Source organism: Rhincodon typus, chromosome 12 (assembly GCF_021869965.1).
Source record: "Rhincodon typus isolate 14 chromosome 12, sRhiTyp1.1, whole genome shotgun sequence".
In the NCBI taxonomy this organism is placed as follows: Eukaryota; Metazoa; Chordata; class Chondrichthyes; order Orectolobiformes; family Rhincodontidae; genus Rhincodon; species Rhincodon typus.
The window spans coordinates 52,860,154-52,882,488 of record NC_063343.1 but is presented as its reverse complement, the minus strand read 5'-3'; the positions used below and the strand labels follow the sequence as shown (position 1 = coordinate 52,882,488).

The 22,335-nt window shown below is 39.5% G+C and overlaps 1 protein-coding gene across 4 annotated transcripts in view; it reads right to left on the bottom strand.

The window, feature by feature from the left end:
• The window catches only part of si:dkeyp-23e4.3 (rho GTPase-activating protein 7), a 158,173-nt gene that overhangs the window by 25,411 nt on the left and 110,427 nt on the right, over window positions 1–22,335 (bottom strand). For 3 of the 4 annotated variants that reach the window (XM_048603460.1, XM_048603461.1, XM_048603462.1), the window contains exons 2-4: window positions 6,155–6,226; window positions 5,593–5,674; window positions 187–250 (exon numbers count right to left, since the gene is read on the bottom strand). In XM_048603460.1, the coding sequence (XP_048459417.1) occupies window positions 187–250; window positions 5,593–5,674; window positions 6,155–6,226 (218 nt within the window). Of the gene's footprint in view, window positions 1–186; window positions 251–5,592; window positions 5,675–6,154; window positions 6,227–17,240; window positions 17,496–22,335 lie in introns of those variants that run through there. The other variant, XM_020512219.2, reaches the window with a different exon arrangement.

Sequence of the window (22,335 nt, the reverse complement as noted above, 5' to 3'; positions counted from 1 at the left end):
CAGATTGGGAACTCATCACGATGGCATACTATTTCAGCTTACAATGTATTGATAAATCAATGATACATTTCTGAACTTTCAATAGCTTTACTTTCTCAAACAGACCATGCATGTTAAGAAACTGAATTCTGTATTTTTCACCATATGATTGGAATTTAAAATAAAGTGCCAATAGAATGAACTTACCTTTCTTCTCTCTCTACCAATTTCCAATTTCATCATTGCACATTTGTTCAATGTTTTCAATCGTCTGGAAAAAATAAACATCTAAATTATCAGAGTGTCACAGACAGAATGTCTTTTTTCTTCAAAAAACGTTTTTTTACAAAACTGTTTGTGATCAAAAGATGACTTAATGTGCAAGGTGTGCATATTTCCTTGCCAGTGTGATTGTTCTAATTTACTTGATCCCAGCAACAAACTATGTTGAATTTTAAAGCAAGAGGGCATTTATTATTCTACATTTGCTCCAGGAGGTTTAAGAGAATATGTGTCCCTCACTTGACTCACACATACTACCACACATGAAGATTAGATACAGATGAAGAATAAAACACAAATTGGAGTTCTTCCAATCTCTTTATTAGGTAAGTTTTTGTTTTGGCTGGAGTGAAGCTCTTGACTAAAACAGTTGATTCTCATTAAACTGTTTGGCTTCTTGTAGTTGAGTTACCAGAAGTTTGGTTTTCAGGGGAGTTGAAATTATAGCCAGCAGTCTCATTTCCACTGTTAAGGTACAGCTTTTCATTATCCTGGATGCATAGCTGTCCTACACCAGGTTTGATGGCTTTCACATGACATTCATCTACAAAAGCTGCTTCTCCTTGCTTTAAAGGAGATAAAAACATAGCTGTTTCACCCATGTCAAATTGAGAGTCCTTTTTCCAAATAACGTGATCTACTAAACCAATAAACGCTGTTGTTTAGTTTTACACACCATGAGAGTTTGAGACTGCCCATGTCTGCATCTAGATGAGGGCCCTACACAATACAACGAATGATTTTGGGATCCATTTCACTTTCTAACACCCACTGAGATTCAATGTCTCTTTGGCTCATAACAAAGCATGAAGACAAGTTGTTTGAAAACCTACATTGTTTAACGGCGGACCAAAAATCCTACAAACAGTGAGATGTGTGAACTTCAGAAAAGACTGCGCAGTTTCTTCACTTAATGTTCATATTTAACCAGGTATTAGCCATGCATTTGATGGTCGACATTGCCAAAATTCACATAGAATTCTATTTTAACAGCTTTCACATTAACTTTTTAAAATATAGCATTAAAATTTGTAATATCTTCATACTTGTACTGGACACGACAATAGATGATAACATTTAATAATAATTCCTGTTTCATTCCCCCTTCCTCACCCAAACTCTATTGTCTTTTAGCGCGCACATACATCTCAGCCAGCTATAATTAACTAACCTGTATTGATCTGCTAAGATGACTTAGGAACAAAAATAAAATACAATGGATTCTGGAAATCTGAAATGATGACAGAGTGCTGGAGAAACAATGGTTCTGGCAGCATCTGCAGAGAGAAATGGAGTTAACCCTGTGGAGCTGAAATTCTGAAGGAGGGTCATATTGGACAAAATACATCAATCCTGCTTTTCTCTCCACAGATGCTGCCAGAGGCACTGATTTCACAAGCAGCTTTTGTTTTTATGACTGACGAACAAGTTATGGAATGCACAAAGAACACAGTTGAGGAAAGGTACTCTAGTCACCTAACCACAGAAAACCTAACCTAACCCATCACATCTCCTTTAGGGATAAACTTAGAATTATGATGCTCTTGCAACTAACCAAAAATAAAAAGAGAGAAAAATGTAGTAGAGTGTATGCAAATTCACACAGAAACAAGACTGAGCAATTAAACTGCACAAAGGTTGTATCATGGACAGCCATGGGCAAGGTGCTGGAAGACTGGAGGGTGGATAATGTTGCGCTATCATTTAAGAAAGGCTGCAAGGACAATCGAGGGAACTATAGACCGGTGAATCTGACATCAGTAGTGGATAAGCTGTTGGACAGGATTCTGAGAGTCAGGATTTACATGTAGCTGGAAAGGCAAGGACTGATTAGGGAAATTCTGCATGGCTTTGAGTGGGAAATCATGTCTCACTAACTTGATGGAGTTTGTTTTTTTTGAAGAGGTGACTAAGAAGATTGATGAAGGCAGAGTGTTAGATGTTGTCTACATGGAATTCAGCAAGGCCTTCAACAAGGTTCCACATGGTAGATTGTTTATGGGATTCAGGGACAGCTTGCCAATTGGATACAAAATTGGCTTGACGATGGAAGACACAGGAGGGTGATGGTACAGGGCTGTTATTCAGACTGGAGGCATGTGAGCAGCGGGCTGCCACGGGGATCAGTGCTGGGTCCACTGCTGTTTGTCATTTATATAAGCGATTCGGATGTGAATATAGCAGGTATCCTTAGTAAGTTTATAGATGACACCAAAATTGGTGGTATAGTGGACAGTGAAGGTAAGTACGAGATCTTGATCAAATGGGCCAATGGGTGGAGAAGCAGCAAATGGAATTTAATTCAGATAAATGCAAGACGTTGCATTTAGGCAAGACAAGCCAGGACAGGTCTTACACAGTTCAATGGTAGGGCCCTGGGGGGTGTTGTCGAACAAAGAGACGCGAGGGTGGAGGTACATAGTTCCTAGAAAGTGACATCAGCAGTAGTTAGGGTGGTGAAGGCAGCATTTAGCACACTTACTTTCATTGGTCAGAGCATTGAGTATAGGAGTGGGACATCATATTGTGGCTATACAGGACATCGGTGAGGCCACACTCTGAGTACTGCGTACAACTCTGGTTGCCCTGGAAGGGTATTTTTAAACTGGAAAAGATGTCGAAAAAATTTACAAGGATACTACCGACACTGGAGGGTTTGAGGCTGGATAGATTGGGACCTTTTTCCGCTGGAACATAGCAGGCCGAGACGTGACCTTATGGAGGTTTATAAAAATCATGACAGACATAGATAATGTGAATAGCCACAGTCTTTTCCCAAAGGTAGGGGGCTCCAAAACTAGAGGGCATTGGTTTAAGCTAAGAGGAGAAAGATTTAAAAAGGCGCCTAAGGGGCAACTTTTTTTCCCCCACAGAGGGCAGTGAGTACATGAAATGACCCGCCAAAGAAAGTGGTAGGTGCAGGTACAGTTACAACATTTAAAAGACATGTGGATAGGTACATGAATAGGAAAGGTTTGCATGGAAATGGGCCAAAGGCAGGCAAACGAATGAGGCCAGGGATGTGCAGGTTAGGCGTATTAGCCATGGGGAGTGCAGGATTACAGGGATAGTATGGGTCTGGATGGGATGCTCTTTGGAGGTTTGGTATTGAATCAATGGGCCGAATGGCCCACTTCTACATAGTGGGGATTCTACGATATAACACGGTTATACATCTCTTTGCTCAACAGTACTTTTCCAGAAAATGATGCACCACAACACTATTTATATCATCATGCTTAGAACTAATCTCTAATTTATGCTAACCACAAAACCCTGTCATTCCCTACAATTAACCAGAATTTAACTATTATATCCCAGTTCCTCCTGCGTCTCTCTGGTGTAAATTCTGGGTGGTGTTCAGGATCCTGAATTCTAGGCCCTGCATAATAATTGGTTTTACAATTGCTCCACAGATAACCAGGACAATCAATCAATCAGTTCATGTCCTTTTGCAGCATAAAAGTGCAGGTATTCCCAAAACATTACTCTCAACTATTTCAGTGTGAGAGATCTAAGGAGTTGACCAGTGGTAGTTATTTTGTATTGGCGATGCCTTCTATTACATCAATGTTTTGCTGTGACTTCAAGTATCACATCTGACACCCATACGCCTTCCAACTGACTACAAGCAGAGGAAACATTTAGCATTTTTATACAAAGTTAATCAGCTGCACACTTAAACTGTTAAGACCAGAGGAAATAAGAACAAAGGTAGATCACTGGGGCCCTTAAGCCTGCTCTGTCATTTAATAGGATCATGGCTGATCTGACATTCCTGACATCCACTTTCCTATGTATTCCCTGTAACCCTCAATTCCCTGACTGATCAAGAATCCAGCTTTAAACTTTGTTTTGTAAGGATGAAGGTTTGATTGAAGGACAACGCAATAATTATCAAGTATTTAAAGAATACATTATACATTGATTCAGTTCTTTATAGTAGTTAGTTAACATGCATTGGATAGGGTTCCTAGACTTCCTCAAATATGACCATTCACCACAGGTCTAATTTAAAGTTCTGCAGCTGGTCACACACTATTAGCACACAAAGCAATCTCTTAAAAATAAAAGAACGAAGTAAAACTCAGGCCAAGGTCCAATTAAGTAGATTAGCCTAACTAGTGCATCAATAACATAAATGCAATTTTGTAAGTCAGCAGTCCTCCTGAGAGATTGTTTACCTGAATGTGGAGGTCAGTATAAAAGCAATAGAATCAGCACTGAACTTGGGGGGGAGAAAGAAGTTGCCAATGAAGCTCTAGCCATTTCTGGAATGGTGTTATTTTTTCTGATGGCAGTTTAAATATGGAGCCAAATCAAGGAGAATGTCAGTTTCAGTGAACTTACAATGGTGAATGCGTATAGCTTTGCTGTCATTATCCGCAAAATCCACGCTAATGCATTCAGTGAGATTGTGTTATGTAACCTACATTTACCACAGATACATTTACATAGAGAAGCAAAAAACATTATTTTATGACTTCCATGAAATGGAAGGTTTGTAGGATCCACATTTATGGCACAGACAATTAGATGTTAAGTACAATGCATTATTTTATGCCTGCAGTGACTTTTAATCTCAGTCTCAGAAGAATATCTTCTGCCTCCTGAGAACGCTTAAATTTGGATTTAAATACAAAGGAGATGAAGAAACCATTTGCGGAATACACAAAAATGAATGAGGAGGTAGTGAGGAGGATAGCTATAAACTGCAGGATGTCAACAGACCGGTCAACTGGAAAGAGTAGTAGCAAATGGACTTCAACCCAGAAAAATGTGGGGCAATACAGTTGGGGGAAGGATAACAAGGCTTGACGAAGTTCCTGAAAATGGTGAAGCCTAGGGCACTACCTTGGAGGAACTCCTGGAGTAAAGTCCTGGGATTGGGATAACTGACCCCCTACAGCCACAACCACTTCCCTTTGAACTAGATATGACTCCAACCAATTGAGACAGACCTTCATATTTTCCTTCCTGTTGACTAGTTTTGATAGGCGTCCATGATGTGGCACTCATCATAAGATGTCAAGGAAAGTCGCTCTCATCTCTTGAATGAAACAAACTTTAATTACACACATAAGCTTGGGCATTCTGTGCCTAGGACAGTGAGGACATGTCCTCTCGATGTCCAAATCTATATCTCTCTATTCAAGCAAATCAGTAACTCATGAGTAAGCTAGGTTCACTTTCTCCATGTGTGAAGGTAGAGAGGAAATTAACCTCAAAATAGCCCTCTTATTAAGCTCATTGCCACGATCCACAGTTACTTGTTACAGAAGTATAACGGCTTTTTCTACACAAAATTGTGTTGCTAGAGCAAGGTCTTACCTGCACAAAGACTCTGTGGCATCCCTGTCTAAAAACTCATGATCATTTTTCACAACTTCAATATCAATAGGAAACTGGGAGGCTGTGAAGAATGAAATGGAAGGGAGTGATTAAATTCTGCGGAGTTCTCATATCATGAAGAAATGTTTGACAAATCACAGAGACTTTGAAGCCACAATTTGCTGCTTGGGAGTTTTTGGTATATAGTCATGAGTCAAATGCTGTGATGGATAGTGACCGAAATAAGGAAATGCTCAGGAAAACATTTCATTTTAAGTTACTTTATCCACCATGTATACTCTAAGCATTAGACAATAGAAAGACAAACAACAATCTAGTGTTGAAATAGCTTAATTTTAACTTGTTCTTGTAAGTATTTATTTGAGCCATTTAGGGCTGATGTTACAATTGGACTACTCTGACACTTCAGTAGATTTCAGTGTCAGTTGTGTGAACTGAAACACAAAATGAAGGAAAATGTTCATAACCCCAAACATGGAGATCCCAGAATCTAATGTCAATTACCTAAGAGAATGGGAAACTTAAAAATCAAATAGCTTACCTTCAAATAGCTGGGAGTACTGTGGAAATCCAGCAGCTTTCAACCAGTCACAAGCATCCTTTGCTTCAATTTCTGAGGAAAAGAAATAGGAAAATAACGTTTGCTGCATACAGTCCAGCAATAAATTATGGCAGTGCACGTTGGAAACAAAAAAAAAACCTTCTAATCCAGTCAATAAGTGTGCAAGTTGTGTACCACCAGGGCGGAAATGCACACATTTCCGAACAGAACACAGCTTGCCAAAAGTGGATCACGACAACTTATTTAGGAATTCAAAGCACATTGTTGTAAAAGAACACACGCAGAATCAAAAGTACTAGCATTAATTGTGCAGCCCAAGCATTTCTGCGTAGGAATCTCCAAAGCCATTTTATCTTGATGTGAATGATGGACATGCAGAGTTTCAGTGTCTAACTGGTGTCCCAATTAAGTCACATTTTTAAAAAAAAACTACTGCTTTCAGACTAGTTACTAACTGGAATCTGAAGGCAATATCAAAATTTGGGTTCCCTGTTCTGCCTCAACTTTCAATAATCAAGCAATTGTTTGTCCCTGTTTACTTCTATTTTATAAAAAAGAGAGAGAACAGTTTTTGCATTTAGTCTTTTCTACTGAATTCTGCATGGTTGCAGAAAATATAAACACTGCTAAAGAGAGACAGAAAGTCAAAGTTTTTGTTATCTTGCATTCATAAGGACTAATATGCAAGAAACCAAACTTAAAAAAGGAGGGTCTCTGATGAAGGGTCTAGGCCCGAAACGTCAGCCTTTCTGCTCCTATGATGCTGCTTAGCCTGCTGTGTTCATCCAGCTCTGCACCTTGTTGTCTCGGATTCTCCAGCATCTGCAGTTCCTACTACCTCTTAAAAAAGGAGCACCAATTTATGCAGCATGAGAAGAAGGTGATGATTGGTTCCAACATACAGGAGCACAGGAACCGTTAACCAGTCACCTTAGTAATCTGGGGAAAAAAGTAGTCAGACCAGGCATGTGGGCTCTGATTGGACAAGATTAGGAAATGGAGCTGGGATTGACCATCTCCATGATCCTTTTCTCAATTAAATATACAGATATATTTATTTTGCCTACATAGAACGAGGTCCCATACTGGATCATTTTGGGCATTAATATTGGATTACAGAATCCTGGGGGGTTTCACACAGACATGGAGGAAAGGGCCACGGAGACTGACAATACCTGCTGCATCCTCCATGACAACACTGGACCAATCAAATTGGAATCCTCCTGCCTGAGCTGAGTTCTTCCAGATGACTGAAATTGGCAGGTAACAGCTCCTCTTGTGCATCTTAGTTATACATTGCTGTCCCTTTCCAAAGTCCTTCCTCGGTACAAAACAAAAAGCTTAGACTTTGTTCTGAAGAAGGGTCCCAACCTGAAACGTCAACTTTCCTCTCCTCTGATGCTGCCTGGCCTGCTGTGTTCCTCCAGCTCCACACGGTGTTATCTCTGACTCCAGCATTGGCAGTTCTTACTATCTCGGAGCTTAGACTTTGTGTCCCTTTGTAGCAATGGTTTTGTTCAATTCTGTTTATTTTTAAAACTATACATTCAGGGGGCAGTACTTATTGTCATCACTAATGCCTTTGAGAAGGCTTTTTTAAAGCTATGCCTTATAATGCTATCACGATCTCCTATACTCCTCAAACAATAAGCCACCTTCTGGAACCTCTGACCTGCTGTTGGTACAGCTACAGTGCTATTAGAGTAGGAGTTCTAAGATTCTGACATAGCAACAATAAAGGAATTGCAGTATTTTTCCAGGTCCAGATGGTATCTGGATTAAGCAAACTTGCAGGCCCTTTTGCTTGTATCTCATGCTACCCTTATATTCCAGGCTAAAGATAGTTAAAAGTGCCTTCGCCTGGTCTTCTTCACTAATGTTGTACTTTGCCAATAGAGGATGGGAATGCTTACTTAACCTCTTCCATATCTTATTCATTCAACTGGCACCACACCAGCCACAGCTGAATGCAGCAACACTATCCAGCTTTGCGCAGTGGTTTCATTGATTGCTTAGCATAGCACATTATTTCCAGTATTTAATGAGCATGTTGCCCTGTGCTGTAGCTTCATGAGATTGGCTTTTTATTTTAAAGCCATGTCTTACCCTGTTACTATCATGATCTCCTTTAGTCCTCAACCAAGGCTGGTCCCCTGTTGCAAATGGCAATGGCAAAGGAGGGATATGGTGGGATACGAAGTCACAGATTGTGATACATAAAACATTATTGATGATGGTCCATAGCCCCTCCTGGATGCCCAGTTTTATGTTGATACATCTGTTCTGAATATTGCCACACAGATTGAAATTAGTGCGATTGCAGGACTTCACAAGGACTGTGCAGTGGACACTCGTAGCATTACCATTATGAACAGATGCATCCGCAAATATGGATTGGCAGGGATAAAATCAATTAGATTTTTCCTTTTTTTCCTCTCACCACCTTTTGCAAGCCCAGTCTGACAGATATGTCCTTCAAGACTTGGCCAGTTGTGATGCTACTGAACCACTGTTAGTGATTATGAAACTGCTGACCCATTCTCTCATTCTGCTCCCTTGCTACCCCCAATAAAACCTCATAAGTGGTGTTAAACATGGAGCATCAGTGATTAATCAGTTAAGGGAGGGCTACAGCTGAGTCAGCAAGGAGGCTTCATAATGGCAAACACCTCCATTTCCTTTGCATGTTTTCTATTGCTGATATCTATTGTGATTCAAGATGTAACATCTTGCTATACTGTTTAAAGCAATCTGATGACTTCAATCCTACTCAGGGCGCATCTAAACCAACAGTGATACGAATTAATCACCAGGTTTTGAAGACATTTCAGTTCATTATTTAAAGCAGTCTTTTAAAACTTTACTTTTTCAAAGTCCTTTTTTATTTGTGGAATAAGGAAAATATTCCTTCACTCTTCATAAAAGTACTGAGTGTGTGTGAAAGAAGTTAAGTTGTAATAATGTCGGATCACAGAGTTGGAGCCCCGACCTACAGAGCTCTGCAGCAAGATTGGTAAGACAAACAAGGGCAGGGCTTATACAACTAAAAGTAGGGCCTTGGGTAACATTGTAGAACAGAGAGACCAACGGGTTCAGGTACATAGTTCATTGACGTTTGCATCACAAGTAGACAGGGTGGTTAGAAAGGTGTTTGGCACACTTGCCTTCATTGCTCAGTCCTTTGAGTATAGGAGTTGGGACAGCACGTTGAGGTTGTACAGGACATTGTACAGGCCTCTTCTGGAGTACTGTGCCCAGTACTGGCTTCCCTGTTGTAGGAAGGATATTATTAAGCTGGAGATGGTTCAGAAAAGGTTTACCAGGACGTTGCCAGGAATAGAGGGTTCGAGTTACAAGGAGAGGCTGGAACTTTCTTTACTGGAGCGCAGGAGGTTGGGGAGTGACCTTTTCGAAGTTTATAAAATCATGAGGGGAATAGATAAGGTGAATGGCAGGTGTCTTTTCCTTAGGGTGGGGGATTTCAAGACTAGGGTGTATATTTTTAAGGTGAGAGGAGAACATTTTAAAAGACATGAGGGCAACTTTATTTTTTTAAGAAACAGAGTGGTTCGTGCATGGAATGAACTTCCAAAGAAAGTGGAGGATACGGGTACAGTTACAACATTTAAATGACATTTGGATCAGTACATTTAAGAAATGTTTGGAAAGATATGGGTCACGCACAGGCAGGTCGGATCATTTTAGTTTGGGACTATGGTCAGCATGGACTAGTTGGACTGAAGGGTCTGTTTCCCTGCTGTATGATTCTATGTCCTCTCTTACAACTCTCTTATAATATAGTCACACTCAAAGCCAGTTTGTTCACACACAAGAGTACAGATCACATTATATTTTTCTGCACAAATGTGGGGATAGTAAATGATCAGCCTCAAAGCCAAAACCTTGTGTTACTTTCCTTGCCTGTGGTGGCTATTTCACTGTTTATATTATGGGCTCAGTCACAGACAAGTTTCCATGAAACTTTCTTTCTGGTATGTAAATTTCCAGAATTCAAGTGTCAAAGTGCTGAGTTAATTTATTCAAAGTCTTTCCTGTGCCCAGGAAACAAAAAAAAAACTAATGGATAGTAAATAAGCTAAACGGGTGAATATATTTTGAGAAGTTTACAGAGTTGTGACAGGTGTTTTCTAGTCACATGAATTTGCGTGTCATCTACCAGCTGAATGTAGCTATGCAGTGGTTGGTGGCACTGCCGATCACCCCTTAGTTGGGACCTTGCCAGTCATCTGTTATTAGAATACAAACAGTCACATGGGCAAAGACATTGAATTGGAAAGACCAGATGGCATCAATTTCTGCATTCTTTCACAGTGGAAGCACAATTCTCTAACAAAATAATCGAAAAGGATTTTACCACCATTTAACAAGGTGATTTAAAAGGATAATAGAATAGTTTAGTCACTAAAGACAATTTAGGAAAAAAATGTCTTAAAATACAAGTTACTTCAATTGCATGACTAAATTTAAACCCATTTAAATACACAGTCTTCAAAGAAAGAAAAAAAGGGTTCTACTGAAAAATCTAGCACTAAATTATACAGAGCAGAAAGATGGAGTTCAAAACACTGTCTACGTTAAATTACACAAAACACAATTCTGGTGATGATGACAGTGCTTTGATTACACTGTGCTCATAAGGCAGATAAGGCAGTGAGGAGCAGGGACAAAGTGGTCAACTATTCCACTTCCGATCATTGCTCAGTAATCCTGCCACAAGTGGACACTGAATGACAATAGATTTGAACTCCACGATAATAGCAATTAAATAAATCATCAACACCTTACCAGATACATGGGGGCTCTGGGATGAATAATACAAAATTGATTTGGACCAAAGAAGTTCAATTCCAGTTCACAGGCAGGAGTTAGATGGGACCACAATTGTTGCCTACCCAAAAATGTCTCATTTTGTCTGATTAGGAGCAGTTTCTAAAACACTTCAACTAATTAGCAAGAAACACTTAGAACAGAATGAACTGCTAGATCTTCAAAAACCTGGAATTTCTCGATGAATGAAAGGCAGGTGGGTTCACCAACAAATGGACACAATCTCCTCCGTCGGCCCAGATGATAGTGGAAAATTGTCTGCTGGATCCCCACTGCACAATACATACTTGTCACGACATGGATCAGAACTCTGAAGTACTGTGGACGTTTTGGAATGATACATTGAAAATGTATTTTTTAAAAGAGGGCTGAAGTAACCAAAAAAGTGACTGATATAGACTACTCGGCTGCCTGGAAAGAGAGACCACCATGGAATGTCATGCCTATAGATGGACAGGGAATGGAAAACAACAGCCCTATAAAGTTAGGGTGGGGGAAAAGCAGGGTGGGAAAGAGGCAAGTCAAGCAGGGTGGCCTGTGATTTTTTGTGACTAATGATGAGGGGTTGATGACTTGCTGCTAAACAGCAAGGCATTCCCTGAATATTACATTCCAAACTGCAAACACATTACGTATTCTTCAGAAAGAAACACAAAGGACGGGGGTGAATAAACCAACTTCAACTGCTACAGCATGGCCAATGGGACTGTAGGGTCTCATGCATACCAGTCTGGGTTCAAGCATTAACAGACTGTGAAAATCTCAAAGAACTATCCCCTGGATATCGCAGTGCTACAGGTAAAGACTTTCTCTCACTAGGTGTTAGAAGTTAACTTGCTACAGCCAGAGAACAAGATGAAAACAAAAAGGACTCTCTCATCTTGAATGCTGGAATTCAATTATAGTCAAAAAGGAATTAGAACTGCAGAATCTCAAATAATCTGCAAAACAGAGGTTTGTGAAACTGACTGTTTACCAACCATTGGCTATGTTATCAGTAATCTCCACTGCAACATTAAACTATCCACTCTTTGCAAATAACTCAGACTCATCCATATATCTGTTTTGGTTCAACTTAACTTCGTGCACACTCCCCTTATTTCTAAAAATCAATTTTTGTTAACTTAAGAAAGCTAGGCTAAACTGGCTCCTTTTTAAAAGCTGAAACTCATTTGGGTCTGCCAAGAAGATATCCACAAGAGAAGGGGTTCTTTCAAAATTAACCTTTTGCAACCAAGGGGGTGGACGAGTTTTAAAAAAAAAGCAACCAGTTCATCCCTCCTCACTCGGGGATCAAGAGTTTGGCTGTTCTGTCTAAAACCATAATGAATTGGGGAACCTCGCTTGGGGTCTGATCATTACACATAGTGGGATGGTCACAAAGCTGCCTTACTGGGAGAAACATTGTGGCTTATATTTTGCAGGCAATGGCCAAAAATTCATAAACTTAAAAATAGCACTGACAAAGAACTCCTTTGTTAAATGCCAAGTTAACATCATTACAATATTACTACTGCATTGCTGAAAACAATGCTGGGACTTCAAGTGCTGCACTACTGCATAGCTAAATACTCCCAATTCTTTGGATTTGTACAGAACTTCAAAACTCAAAAACAAACAACCTGAATTAAGATTTAAATTATGAATTTAGAGGGTCTAAATACTGAGCAATTAAGCTCATTTTGGCAAATACAAAAGGAGCAGGAAATCCAGCCCTTTGAGCCCCTCTTCAATTTAGTCTAATGGAGGTTTTTGGCTTAATGTTTGTTGGACAATCTGTCTCCTCCCAAAAGTAATCAGGAAACCTGGCAGTCTTTGAAAACTTGGCAGTGCTGACGTTGGCTCCATCTGTGATACATGTAGATCCAAATCATTCTTATCTAGTATCTACTGGAGTCTTGGATTGCTTGATTAAGCATAACCATCTCCAGAACACAGTAGCTTACCACACGCAGATGCACGTACACACCAGCTGCCAGTGTTCCCAAGCACAATGCTTTCCCTGTATTGACTAGGGATTTTTTACATTCTTGCAGCACATTCTTTTGACATACGTTCTATATAGTACAGTGCAAGTAGTGTGCTCTGAAACACTTCAGGACACACCACCCCGGTGCATATACTTTAGCTTCAACTTTGGGGCCAAATTTAAATTACAGTCATACCCGAAGTCAGACCCTGCTTTCCACTCGATCTATAATTTTGAAGTTCCTCATCGTCATTCATTGCATACCAGGACCTGTTTAGATATCCCTCACTCACACTAAATATCTCCAATAGAAATCTTGACTTGCAGCATCTCTTTCCCTTTCCTTTATTATCCAATTAGACTATTGGAGATTGATTTTCAGATCCGAAAGTCCTATTTTCAACTCTTGACAAGAAAACCTAACTAGCACAGATGCAAAACATTTGGAAAGTTAGGGCCCCAAAAATCACACCAAAAGAAAATCCTGATGACATGAGTCGCTGTGAGGTAAAGAACAATGGAATTTGCTCAACTTAGATAGGGGAAGGAATTTATCTTTGGCTCCAGTTTCTGCAGCCATGATTCAGGAGATGTTTTCATAGCAATCAGCATTTCTTTTTATTCTTTCATGGGATGTGGGCATCCCTGCCAAGCCAAGCACTTTTAGCCCATTCCTAATTGCCCTGGAACTGAGTCAAACTAAGCCATTTCATTGGGAAGTGAAGAGTCAACAACATTGCTGTGGATCTGGAGTCATATATAGACCAGACCACGCAAGAAAAACAGATTAGTAAATGGCATGGGGAAAACCTTGTCAATGAGATGAATCTGAACTAATTAGTCCCAAGACTTCAGATTCTTCACCAACCAATTGCCAAAATTAACAATCCTTTGTGGATTCTAGAAGGAAAATACAAAGTAAGCGTGCAGATGCCTTGATGATCTCAATATTTAAAAGAAAAATAACATGTGTGTCACTCTTCAGAAACTATGGTGAGAGTCAGCCTCTAAGTGTCAGAATTCTCCATCTAGTGTTTTCCAGCACCGCCCCATTCCAAATCTCAAAAAAAAAAATGAACGGTCATTCCAAACGCAGCAGACACATTGCCATTTAAGGTGGTTGTATGATTCCTCACGGGTTGGTGGGAAGCAGGACAGGGTTTCACCAGCAGAATGCGCCATTCTTTCTAAGATCATCCCAACCGCAATGTCTACCAGTTTCTACCTGGCAGCGAGAACCCATTCTGGCCAAATATATTTGCAATCTTTAGATACTTTAAAGAAAATGGATACACATGAAATGGTAATTGACAATACACTAGACTCACGACTACTTTTGCAATGAGCACGTATATAGAGTGCTCAACAAGAAGACATTACACACAGAGGATTAACTTTAAAAGAAAAAGCGATGTAGGAAAATGGACAGCTTTAAAGTTTGAGCTAGGGCCTAGGCAGCCACCAATGATGCAATGATGAAAATTAGAGATCCATAAACATCCAGAATTCAAGTGCAGAGCTGGAGGAGATTATGGGAGGAGGAGAATGGTGCCACCGTGGAAGAGTTTGAAAACAGAATTACAATTTTAAATCCAAAACATTGCTGAACCAGGTATTGCGATGGTCAGGGATGCAAGGGTGATGGCGAATTGGATGGTATGCAAGTTAGGATGAAAATAGCAAACCTTCGAATTAGCTCAATGTCACAAAAGAGGTGCATAGTAGGAAGCAGAGACAGGTATTAGTTGTCAAAATAAAACATGAAAGTCTGTGAACATTTGTGTCAGTGCTTCCCAAACTTATTCCCACTGGGATCTCAACATGTTTCTTGACACGAGGTCCCTTGTGAGTGTTGGGGTCAGGAGCTGTGCAAAGTGGGAAAAAGATCTGCGCGATCAGAGGTTGGCAAGTGTGTTTAGTTCAGAGTTTAAGCGGAAGAGCATTTAAGTAAACAATACTTCTCTACAGGGTTTTTCAGCACAGCATTCAAACCTCCAGGTTCAACCAGGTACATCCACTTTAAAGACAATCCCGATGATTTATAAGGGAGCACATAGCTTTTAGCACTCTCTCAGCACTCCACAGAAATCCTTGCTGCCTGGGAGCTTCTAATGCCAAAATTACTGCTCACAATCTCCACTCTATTTGGAAAGCCATGATTTGACTTCGAAGAATAAGGTACCTTGGAATGTATCCCCTTGGAATTGAATTAAGTCAGCTTTCCCAGCCAGTAAGAGACAGGCGCCACACAGACCTGGTACAACAGAAAGTATTAAAAGACTGCTTCTTCTACAGTGTGTAAATTCCAAGTTTGGAGTTACATTATTTCCATTTCCCAAACTATTTAGCCACATGGCATTATACAGTTAAAAAAATGCCATTTACAACATGTACAATGATTGCATCGTGTTGTAACATTTTGTTCACAGAGAACCAGCATAACTCAGTTGAACTGAAAAATTAAGAGCTAATAGAGCAGTCCTCTGACTGCGCTGTTCTTAAAATTACATCCAAATATTTTCAAAACTCAAATCTTTTGAAGTCATTCCTGACTTAATTTTGTCAAGCATTGAGTTTCATTTGTCTACCACGTTAAAAGATTTCCTTGCAACAAGACTAGTTCAATAAGAATGATTTTTAAAGTTGTGATGCTGGAGAAATACTTTCTGTATTCTTATTGTTAAGAATATTGATAGATTAAAAACTCTGCCCAATGGCTGCACTGTTACGCAATTTAACACCTGGTCCGTTTAATTTCTGCACCCTAAATTATTTTCCTCTGACATTATGATATTGATGCCCAACTGATTCCTTTACTACATGCGCAAAGTACACAGTCATTACAGTTTGCTCTGTGACTTTGTTTTACTAGACAACATTTATCCTCAACAGCTTTGAAAAATTATTTTGCTCCCAGGTAACTTTGTTAAGGAGGGAATGTATCCAGGCAAATTACTTCCAGGCTTTGATTAATCTATTTTAGAAATGAAGCAAAAAAAAGGACTAGTTAGTTCTGTCATTGAATCTGACAAAGGGTGGCAGAGTCTCTTTTCATTAGATCAGAACCTTACAGCAATAAGATTCACCACGAATGGTATAAGTGCATACAGTGCTGCCTGGCACTGAAAACATTACTCAACCTGGAAAAGATATTTTTTTTTGATATGTGGGCAACAATGTAATGTTATTTAGTCACTTAGAACCCAAAATTTGCCAACAGTCATGTGGCAATTGGACCTTGGAAGAGATGAGGTACTACATTTGAGAAATCTTCAGATTCCATGCCTGGTCTGTTCTTAAGCGAGTTGATCTCAACTGGGAGACAACTTAGCATGGCAACCAATCTAGAGAAGGCAAAAAGGAAAAAAGAATCAGCAAGGGTTTCTGCTTATGCATGGTACTTGAGGAATCCTGTTGGAAGTGTAGGAGTATGGATTTCAGGACAGAACAGAATGGAGTTTGTTTGAAATGAGGAAATATTGGCAGTGCCTGAAACAATATCTCAGGAGGAGAAGAGGCATGAAAGAAAAGTTGACAAAATTATGGAAATCTCCTGAGCCCACCAAAAAGAAACAAACATCAGTCTTCTCTTAGCTAATGATGGCAGTGATACCCCTCAACAGAATATTTCTTGCATAGCTCATACTTTTAATCACCATGACTCACTCCTCGGAGTAACTGATAATCCTACATCTTTCACTGCAATAGCATCAATTCAGAAATTAAGCTTACAACAAAAAAAAACTGGGATAGCAGAACTTATACCATTTCTACAGACATATATCCTATTGTTTAATAAATTAAAATATATTATTGGTAGTTCAAACACTTCTTTAAACAGCAGCTCTTTTTGGCACTGTATATCTCAACTTCACTAGGACAAATCAAAAATCTAATATTTTCCATTGTTTGACTGAAACAGTAGCTTTCCCAAATACAGAGTTTAACCGTTTCAAAAAAGTGGTATATATTCAAAAGCACTGTAATGTTTACCATCTTAGTAAATATCACATTTTGTTCCCTTATTAAGGCCGCTCACCAGCTTATGAACAGTTTAATAAAGTTATGTCAAAGTCGGTAATTTATTTTCTTTTAATAAATTAACGCTATGTCCGTTCTACCAGTTCAGTGAATTTCAAACCAATTACATTTCAAGACAATGATTGCATAACATAACATCTCATAATATTACAATAGTTGCAAACTAGTTTAACAAAACGAGAAAATCGGTATTCAGTAGATACTCACGTTTTACAATCATCTTACTAAGAAGGTTCACAGCATTAAGTCTTGCTGAGATGCCAACTTGCTCAACAATTAAATGGGAGATATTTTAAGTCAACGTATCACAGAAGCCAAAATGTCGATTTCCTTGTAGGTTGGAATGGGGCTGCTGAAGTTTTAAGATTCAAACGTATTGCTTAAGTGATTTTACTTCCTTCCAAAAGTAAAAGTTGTTTTTGATTTACACAACCCAACTACTTTCAAAGACATTACTTTGCAGCACACTCCTGCAAATTCCCTGCACAGCTGGTGTATGTATCACTTTAAGCTCCAACATTGGTATGAACACTTACTGGAATCTTCCATTCACAAACCAGGGGTAATGAGCTGTCAAACTTAAGTGAGTTTTCTCAAACGCCTTACGCCATTTCAAAGTCAGCAAGTAAACCACATCCAATTGTGAGCTGAAATAGAGAAACCCCTCCCCCTTGATTTCAGAGAATCTGTTTGTGGCATTGGAAGGAACGTAGAAGCAGCATTTCCGTTCCAGTGTCGCCTCATTCGACAGTGGAGCACTCCGTGAGAAATGAATTACTGCCTACAGAGTGGAAAGGAACAGTTACCCAGATGAGTAGCACCTGCACGATAAGAGACTACCTCCGGGGCTAATGGATTGCATTCAGGCACAGTTCAATAGTTGCACCAAGTGAATAATCTCCTTCAGTACAAGAGAGTATGTCACAGTATTGCGAATCTAAGTAGTGTTAAAGATCTACACTTTAAAGGGAAAAATAGCTTCACAATATTTGCCCTCTACAAAAAATGTTCTGGCTGTACAAGATTTGTAAGCCCACCAAAAATCAAAACTAAGATGAGGCAAATCAATATTTGAACAAATTATTCAGAAGAATGAAACTTGGATACAAGAAAGGTTCCAGGACTGAGATTTAATAGGTTGGATACGTTTAGAGTTGGTGCCAATGTACTGGCATAATTGAGAACATACTCTCAGCTGTGAAAGCTCCTCGGGTGGAATCCTCTGCCCTTGACTGGAAGCCAGCTAGAAAGCAGAAAGGGCATTTAATGAGGTAGGATGGTATCATATCTAAACCCCACAGCCTCTCCATCTCCATCAGAATTAAAGTTCTGGGTGGGATGGTACATAGTGGGGCAGGAAGGTAGACTTCGAATTGAGGCTGTTCAGAGGGGAAATTAATAACCAATTAAGCACCATGGCCCACCACCTCGCTGTGGTTGGGAATGTTGTCACGCACACAGCACCTAAGGCCGTGTGACCACCTTGTAACCTCGAGGGACTCCCTTTGTTAAAAGGCTGCCAGTGCCCAGTTGAGGGGCTGGATATTGGGAAGAAGGGCTGCTTACACTTTGCTCTTGTTGCTGAGCCCCTGCAGCCCTCTCTCTCCCCATGACTCCTTCCCTGCAGAACACCAAAACCTCCCATTACTTTGCCGTGACCAGGGTTGCTCCATGATCCATGGACCAGGGTAGTTGTTTTCCCTATAGCAACCACCACCTGGCCTTGTGGTACTGCTAAGCACAAGCTGCCATCTGTTGGCCCCCAGCTTGCCAGTAGTTTTCCTTCCCTTTGGGAAGCCCACTTCTCAACACACCATCACTGGCCTATTGTTCAGCAGACAATCCTGAAAAGAGGCAGAGCAGGTCTTGTTCAGAACTGGTTTTCCAAACAGTAGATGAAACCTTGGATACCTCAACAAGATTGGGCCCCTAAGTCAGGCCGTTTGATGTTGGAGCAGAAACAAGCCATTCAACCTAATAAGTCCACCACCATTCAGTTAGATCATGGCTTATCTAATAATCCTCATCTCCATTTTTCCCCTGATAATCCTAGATTCCATCACTGGTTATCAATCTCCACCTTGAATATAGTTAAGCATTCTGCCTCTACAACCCTCTGTGATAAAGAATTCCACAAAGTCACTACCATCAAGAAAGAAATTCTTCCTCATCCCTGTTGGGAGTAGGGACTGCAGTAGAAAGTCACTTGTAGTTTGCTCTTGTATTGTTCCATAAAATGAAAAAAAAATTGCCAAAAAAATAAAAAAAGACAGGCTGACATTCACATTTTTCCACCCCTATCTGGGCATGATTTCAACAGGAAGAACAGAAGTCCAAAGGGGCAAGCATACCTCTGAGCTCCCCCCATATTATGGTAAGTGATCAGGTGCCAAAATCAGCAGCCTGCTCATCTTTAAGTATTTAAATAAATAGCAACAAGCTCAATTAGCAATAAGTTAATTGAGTATAACATTAAGCATTCCATAATACAGTCGTGGCACAGTGACGGTTTGTCTACCTCAGCGCTAGAAAGGCTGAGTCCAAGTCATGTTCCTCAGACATGCTTCATCTGAACGGGTGGACACGAAAGATCTACAGTGGGTAGACGTGGGCAGGTTAAAGGGGTTAGGTGGATCTCCAATTTTAGATAAAGAAGAGGAGGAACTTCTTCTTTAAAAGGGTCATTAATCCTTGGAATTCTCTTACCCAGAAAACAGCAGAGGCTTGGTTAATGAAAATATTCAAGGCTTATGGGCAGATTTTTGATTGACAAGGGAATCAAGGGTTTCAGGGGCCAGAGAGAAAAGTGGGATCAAAGGTAACAATCAGAATAATTGAATAGCTTTCTCCTACTCCTATTGTTCAATGCTCTTGTATAAAGTCCAATGTGGGTGATGTCCATCAATTCCATTTCAACATTAAAAAAATTCTATCAAACTTAAATTCCTAGAAGTAGGATTATGAGATAAAGGGAAATTTGAATACATAATTGACAAAAGTTCTAGTGAACAGTACATACAGAAACAGCATATATTTATATGGACACATTTTTGTTATATTAAGGTGCCAAAATACTTCATAGCAGGGATAACAACATTTCAAAAATATATCATACAAAGGAAAGTTAGATTAGTTTACACAATGTTGGCCAAAGAGGAATATTGTGACAGAGATGAGAGAGGTAGAAAGAAACAGAAGGGTTCAGGGAGGGAATTCCAGTGCTTAAAGCCTTAGGAGACTGAAGGTACAGCAGTAACACTAGGACAATTCAGGTCCCATGTGTCTTTAATGTGAGGAGCACAGAGATTTCTGACCATTACAGAAAGTGATAGAAAAGATGAAGGCCGAGGCGATGGAGGAAGACTCGGATGAGAATTTTAAAATTGAAGCCTTTGCAGCACAAAAATAACTGGTGAATGACACTTCCTGCAACTTAGGATATGGATAGTACAAAACACTCAAAAACTATAGTAGGCAACTGTGATGGGGACTGTAAGTGATGCTAAAACACACAAGTAGATTACACAAATTGATGTTGAATTAAATTTACTCAAATGAGAGCTGTGGAAGAATGACTAAAGATGACTAATGAAGTATTAAGAAGGATCAAAAAAAAAGAGACTTGAACTTCAGATACACAAATCTTTATGAATGAAGGGCAAGTTTATAAAAAGCCAGAGTAGTATGAGAAGCTGGATTTTCTGAGTTGAACAGTGGAGTACAAAGGCAACCAGAGAACACTCAATCCAATTATGAGTTAAGCCAGTCACGTAATGTGCCCTGTCTGAATGTCCTACTTGAGAAAGAGGAATTCAAGGCTTTGCAAATCATTTAGCTTTGGATAAGAAGCAGCATTAAATAAACTGGGATTATATGAATTAGAATGGAGATGGAAAAAAAATTCATAGCTTTGAACACAAGATTAAAAAAAAAGTGGAAAGTACTTTTCCCTCATTGGTACTTTGGTAAAGGCCAGGAATACTTTGAAGATCACCAAATTCATAAAGGATGAGGTTGGAAATAGTTTAAGCAAAAGGTTTTCAATTTCTTATCAGAAAATGATAGAAATTAATCTAAAATAGCTTTTAAAATGCAAGTAGATAAATAGTTCAAAGAAAATATTAGAAAAGGGCAAGAGAAAGGGCATGGGAACAGAACTAAAATGGCTAAATCTGAGAAATGGCATGGGGCAAAAGGACTTTCGTGCTGTAAAATTCTATGATGTTAAATGTCCTTTGAAGCCTGATGAGACACTTCCACGTGTGACCAAATCTCTAAAACTCTTAAATGATGTCTTATTCAGAAAATCTGGAATTAGAAAATAAATGACAGATTTAAGTTATCACTGACCAGTCTGAGTGGTCAATAAAACCCAATTGGCTCACTGATGCTCTTTTATGAACGAAGCCTTTCAACCTTATTTGGTTCAAGTAAAGGCTCCATAAAAGTTAAAAAGGTCTCATACTGATGTGGTTGCATCTTAACTGCCCTCTCAAGTGGTCTGGTAACCCCCAGCAATGTCAAAATGACCTGCTAGTGACTCAAGCTCATTATTGCTATCTTTTTAAGGGCAGCTATAGATTTCTCTCTAACATAACCTTTGCATTTACATTAAAGGGTTAATTTTTAGATGTTTTAGTACATAATTTACAATGTTTGATGACACCTAATCTAGCAGAGGGAGGCAGATGGAGAACAGGTGATTTCCCAAAAGGAACAGTAAGATTTAAGCAGTGAAAATTGGGTTGGATTCTTTTATAGACAAAAACAGAATTCGTGACAATTTTGATTCTCACTCCTGTGATTCCAGTTATTAAAAGGGCTATTATCTGTACTCGAGGGGATTATTCTGTCTAAACAGTGTTGGTAGAATGAAAAAGGTTCCAAAAGTAGCACGTAAATGTTTTGGGGAAAAAAATGACTGCAAGTAGCAGCCGCTCAGCAAATGCAACATTTAGTGTCACGACTCAGTAAAAGGGTTAACCAAAAGCTAGTGTCACAATACAGCTTGCATGCAACTCAAATTCAAGCATGGCTAATTCAGTTTATACACGGAGCTACAGCATTGTAATTGAACCTTTGCTCAAAAATAGGACACAGCTGCCCAAAGTACTTTGCATTGTTCATCATCAGCTAAGCTTTCTAGCATTAATCTCTGTGGATCCAGAAGGCAAACTGGCCAGATGCGTGGCTGACTGACATCATGTTCATCCATCCATCAGTAAATATTCTATGGGACACCTGCCGTCTCATGGGGACTGAATTGACTATTGATTTTCTCCATTGTTATTCAGCAGGGATG